Below are 5,786 nucleotides of genomic sequence, written 5' to 3'. Positions count from 1 at the left end.
AGAGTGTAGGTCAAAGGATACCAATTCACACTATCAAGATAATTAGCAGGGGTCATTTTTTGCTTGAATAATGTATGATTTAGACAATATCTTGCATCTTTATAGCCTGTGCTGTCCTCCCCAGTGCCATTGGTATGGGGAAGGGTGTTTGTGCCTTCATACGGATTTGCAAACCACCTTGGGAGATGCACCACAGCGAAAAATCAGCTGCAGACTTTCCAAAGGGACATTACAGTTGGTAATTACAGTCAGGAAATATTACCTGCCCATTGGTACAGGTTGCCTACCCAGGAAGGGAAGACGCTTGGCACGTTTAATACAGATTAGTCCTGGGAGAAGATGAGGCATCATTAGAGCTTTAATGGGGAGAGTGCTATAGATAGCAGGAGGCATTTACATTTCCAACTATTTTAGGACCAATCTACTTGATATTTGAATACTGTTGCTATGGTGACCTCCTGAACTACTTAAGAAGCAAGAGAGAAAAGTTTCACTGGACACTGACAGATATTTTTAAACAGCACAACTTCATCTTTTACCACAATATCCATTTGGACCAAAATTCCAGGTAAAGCATTCAGCATCTGTATAAAGTTACTGTCTCTTTTTAAGCTGCATTCTCAGCTGTGTTGTAAACTGATGAAATTGTTGAATTTTTGAGAATGTGCCTTCACATACTTTAATAAGGAAGGCCTTGGGAGAAACTGAGATTTGATTCTCATTATGATGTTCTTCGCACTGGACTGCAAAAGACAAGCAATTTCTTGTTTCTCTTTCCAGTTTTGAGAAGACTCATGTCTGTGCCCAGATTTTTAATAGCAATAACTGATCATGCTCTTTCACTGAAAAACAGTTTATGTGTAGAAGATTATGTGATCCACTGTGTGTAAACTTTGAAAACGTGTCGCCCACTCCAGGAAGGGAACTGAACACCTGAAGCACGCTGTGAATACGACCCTATGCAGAGAGGATGAATTTGAAATCACACAAAGTCATCAAAACATGAATGTGACATTTGGATCAAATGGGATTGTGCTGTACTCTGAGGAAGGCAAGAGATTAATTGCTTTTATCTCTAGTAAATCTGTTATTGTTGTATTTATTATATTATTGATCTAACTAGACTAGATTCAGTAACACAGGAGGCCCCTTTCCATCTGTCTCTTCCCTCCTGGCATAAATTTTGCTGGAGAAGAGTGCAACAACATGACCAGTGGCATATGTTTCTTGTCATGCTAGTATTTGTGTATGAAAATACTCTTTCCTTTGTTTTGTGTCTGAGCAAAGGATGCAAAAGATGGATGCTCTTTGTGATATTTTTCTTGGTAGGAGCACATGAAAATCCTTATAATAGTCATTAGAATTAATCAGAGAGTGAGGAAGCCCACGGGAAACTCATACTGCTGGTTATTTTTTACAGATAAAATTAAGCATACAAGCAGACAGATGGATGAAGAAGAGGATTTTAATGTGCTCACTTTTGAAGACCTTCTTTGCTTCTCTTATCAAGTTGCCAAAGGAATGGAGTTTCTTGAGTCCAAATCGGTATGGTGCAGGGTAGCAAATCGTTCAGATGATAGAAAAGATGGTAAAATGCATCAGTCTATGAAAGGCAGACTGAAAAACAGAGCCACACAGTGGCAGGCTTGAACTATACCTCCTTCCCCGGCTTTACAGCAAAGACTGGATTGCAGTTTTAGGCATGACCCTGTGCCTGCACACTTCTGCCTGTTCTGGCCCTGTCCCCTTGTCACAAGCAACCGGGGACTGTCCAGCTTGCTCACTCTCCAAACTGTTTTAGTGGAAGGAGGCACCAAATTCAGAGCTCTGTGTGAGACAAGGGAATTATCTCCTTCTGATACCAAACGCTGCAGAGCGTTAACCCTTCCTTTCCTTCTAAGTGCATTCACAGAGACCTCGCTGCCCGGAATATACTAGTGACCCATGGAAAAGTGGTGAAAATATGTGACTTTGGCCTTGCCAGAGATGTAGTTAATGACTCCAACTACATCGTCAGGGGCAATGTAAGTTCCTGAATGCTCTCTATTTTTCATACCATTGTGTGAATGATAATGAACCAAGTGAAGATGTGCATTTTCAAATTCTTTGTTTGCTTTACAGGTATCTGTAGAGACAGTGCAGAAATCTCATTTTTTCCTGCCCTTATAATCAACCAAATCAAGCTAGTCATAGCATTTTAAATGAGGTGATACCTATGTCCTTTCTAAAGCACACTGAAATCCATTGATAGGAGTGCTGGGAATCGTTTACTGTTAGGGATAATAGTATAGAGGCAATAGCTTATGTGTGATCCCCTGGCTATATGAAGTACAAGGTGGACATCTCCACCTGAGCTACTCACTATGGAAGTCAGAGGAGGGAAGAAGGCTCTTCTAAAGCTGAGATCATCTCTTCCTTAACTAGTCATCCTAAATGGATGAGATGAATTGGGTCCTTAGAAGTCCCTATTTCTCTCTCTAAGGGAAATTTAAAGGGAGATTTAGAGGGACTACTAAGAGAGACCCAGATTTTCACAAAGCAAACCTGAACTGGTCCTACTCAAGCCATGAGAACTACAGTGACTTATCTAGAAAGCCTGTGTCACAGCATGACTTGGTCTTCTTTTCCCTTGTCTATACAGGCTCGATTACCCGTTAAATGGATGGCTCCTGAAAGCTTATTTGAGAGGACATACACAATGAAGAGTGATGTCTGGTCTTATGGAATATTACTATGGGAAATATTCTCTTTGGGTAAGTTCTACAATGCAACAAAAGAGCACTGCTTGGTTTTGGCAGCTTCTGACTTAACATGTATTCTCCAATATTTTCCACAGGTGTAAATCCCTACCCTGGTATTCAGGTTGATACAAACTTCTACAAATTAATACAAAGCGGATTTAAAATGGACCGACCATATTATGCTACAAAAGAGGTGTAAGTGTATTTTCTGAGTGATGCACAGCATGGGAATTTCTATTTACTTGGTCACTATTTGTATGATCTTTTAGTTATTGTACACTGCACCTTGCTCAAAAAAAGTTGCAAAAGGTGAGATCCTCCTCTAACTCAGAAAAAGGCTGCTTGATCATGTAGGTTTTGTCCTAAAGCAGAAATGATCAACACTAAAGGTTATGTGTGCTTGAAAGGACTAATTTATTATCTTTATTTAATTGTGCCTTCTTTTCCCAGGGAACTTCTTGTTCTGGAATCACAGACTTTTTATTTTTTCTTTTTGTTTGTTTTTTTTTTTTTCTTTTTGCAAAAGCAATGTTATACCATATTCATTTTGGATATTAACTAAATCTTTGGTGATTTTTTTCTAAACTTTTTTTTTTTTTTAATTGAGCTTTAGCATGTTTGATTCAGTTCCAGGAGGCCAGGGATCACCTTAGAGAAAAACCCTACTACGGAAGAGTTGGTGGGAGCTATTCCTATGCATATGATTTTCAGCCTGTGTCTCTCTGCCTGGATGGGCTCTGCCTAGAGGTGGATCCCAGGGGACAAGAGAAGAGAAGGTGATGGGGAGCTACATGATGGGGAGCATGGAGGAAAGGGAAGGACTTCAGGTTGTCTGAGCTCTTTTGGCAGACATTTCATAGATGGTCTAGGGACTCAGTGCCTTGCTATGACATGATACTGTTCTCATCCTCTCCATGTAAAGACTGTAATGACATTAAAGCTACAGGTGAATCTGACAGACTGACCCATGAAAGATTGCTGTGGGGCTTATAAGTATCAGGGAACCTATTGAGTTTGCAAGGGACTTAAGCAGATAGGTGTTGCACTGGTCCCTGATGAAACCGCAAAATCTCTAAGGTGGCGTTCAGAAAAATTTTTGTGATGTCAAATTACATAAAAAGACTTGCTGTGAAAAGTGCCCTCTAGACTACAGAGTCCACAAGGAGCAGGTTCAGCCTCAGAGACAGACAGGAATTGTCTTCCTACCACTTTCTGTACGGAAGCCGAAAAACAAGGTTAGCATGCCAGTATGTGCTAGCCAGGGTGAAATCCTGGCCTCAGTCCTATGAGGAGGATTTTGCTAAGGACTCTGGTAAAGCCATGTTCTTCATTTCACCCTTTGTCCTTACTTTTCTGTATGTTTTCCTCTGAAGCAACACGCTCAAATCTGGCCTCATTGTATTAAAATTGTTCTGGTGCCCCATGACTCCCATCCAAATTCCGAACTTCCACGTAGTCACTTACAGAGACTCCAAGAGCTAATATGTTTTCTGTGTCACCTCTTTGCTCCTGCAGCTATTGCTTGATGCAGTCGTGTTTGGCCCTTGACTCCAGAAAAAGACCCTCTTTTTCTTGGCTGGTTTCCTCGCTTGCCTGTCAGCTGACTGAGGCAGAAGGAGCAGTAAGTAAACACAGAAAGAAGAAAAATGTTTGGGGGTTTGATTTTGAGGTTTTTTTGTAGCCCAGTATGAACTGAGAAACAGTCTTCAGGTTTCTATTCAAGTGTCCCACTGTGTTATGGAGCTATTCCACAGGGATCTATGTAAGAGTTTGAGGAAGTTTTTTCTGCCATCAGGAGGAATCCTGACCTCCCTGATGAGGATTTCTTTCTTCCCACTGCCTGCACTGGGACTCTGGAAGCTTGAAATCTCTCAGCCTGTGCTATGGGAATGTGCTCGCCTTGTGCAGGAGCCAGTGCAGTTGGCTTTGGTGATGCTGATAGCTGCCATGGGAGGGGAGCTGAGCACGGGCCACCTTCCAGGGACCTCATGGGGGGCCACCATAGATATGTGCTGCCACGTCCACACAGACATAGGGCCGTATGTCATTCTTAAAGGTCAAAATAATAAACAGGATCTGAGGAAGTCGTATTCCATCCTTACCAGACTGTGATCTCTTCCTCATGGAGGATGAGCAACTCCTTTCAAAACTACCAGTTCCTAGCTGGGTATCCACTCTGGGCTAGACACTATTTCCCAATGCAGTGTGCTTGTGAACCTTTTGGGATGTGGGGAGCTATGAATGACTCTTGCCTTTGCAGCCTTGAGCCTCTCCACAGGCTGTTAGCCTGGCAGAAGCTGCCAAGCGTAGAGGCAAACTCATGAGCAACTTCAAAGCACTTTATCTAGAAAAAAAAAGTCATTCTTTGCAGTCCAGTGCCCTTCCTCAGCTCAGCTCTTTTTGGCTAGATAAGATCCATCTCACTTAGGTAGTTGTCCGGACTCCCTTTGGAGTTAGTGGGAAGTAACAGGCAGATCTGGTCTGATTCTCTCTCAAGAGGAGGTGGGCTGTACCTTACAAGTGCCTGCTTCACAGGGAGAAAAGTAGTCTCCAAGTATAATAAGTAATAACAGAAGATCTCTTTTATTTCCTCATCCCAATTCTAGGTTTACCAGCATATGAAGAAAAATGTTTCTACACACAATTCCAGCATCAAAACTAAACCATGTGTAAGAAGGGATGAGGAATCTCTGCTGTCCCCAACTGTGCTCCAGCATGAAGACTCTCAGGTTGAAAAATAATCTGGGTTCTGGATTTGATCTCAGTATTTTCATAAACTCTGTGTAACATAAATGTTTTATATCACCACTAAGAAAAGAAAATGTTACCAACTGCTGCTCTCTTCACACTTCTTATGGGCCAGTCCATATTCACGTTATTTTGAGGAGAAGACACGATTAATTTCTTTGAATTCAACAAACATGTCTATTACAAGAGAGAAGCAATGGTCTTTTTGCTGTCTCTCTACAACCGGATATCTCTTTTCCTGGTGTTATGTAAATGGTGTCTAATCAATGCATTGAATTCAGACTGTTCTTGCCATAT

The 5,786-nt window shown here is 41.6% G+C and overlaps 1 protein-coding gene across 1 annotated transcript in view; it reads left to right on the top strand.

Moving 5' to 3' along the window:
• The window catches only part of FLT3 (fms-related tyrosine kinase 3), a 35,472-nt gene extending 29,990 nt beyond the window's left edge, over window positions 1–5,482 (top strand). The window contains exons 17-24 of the mRNA XM_010288818.1: window positions 415–568; window positions 918–1,051; window positions 1,421–1,545; window positions 1,902–2,024; window positions 2,642–2,753; window positions 2,837–2,936; window positions 4,257–4,362; window positions 5,348–5,482. Coding sequence (XP_010287120.1) covers window positions 415–568; window positions 918–1,051; window positions 1,421–1,545; window positions 1,902–2,024; window positions 2,642–2,753; window positions 2,837–2,936; window positions 4,257–4,362; window positions 5,348–5,482 — 989 coding nt within the window. The remainder of the gene's footprint in view (window positions 1–414; window positions 569–917; window positions 1,052–1,420; window positions 1,546–1,901; window positions 2,025–2,641; window positions 2,754–2,836; window positions 2,937–4,256; window positions 4,363–5,347) is intronic.
• The last annotated feature ends 304 nt before the right edge of the window (window positions 5,483–5,786 follow it).

The sequence above is a fragment of the Phaethon lepturus genome, unplaced genomic scaffold, assembly GCF_000687285.1.
Source record: "Phaethon lepturus isolate BGI_N335 unplaced genomic scaffold, ASM68728v1 scaffold47326, whole genome shotgun sequence".
Classification (NCBI taxonomy): domain Eukaryota; kingdom Metazoa; phylum Chordata; class Aves; order Phaethontiformes; family Phaethontidae; genus Phaethon; species Phaethon lepturus.
Note: the sequence above shows the minus strand (reverse complement) of the source record. Positions and strands in the feature narration are given on the sequence as shown.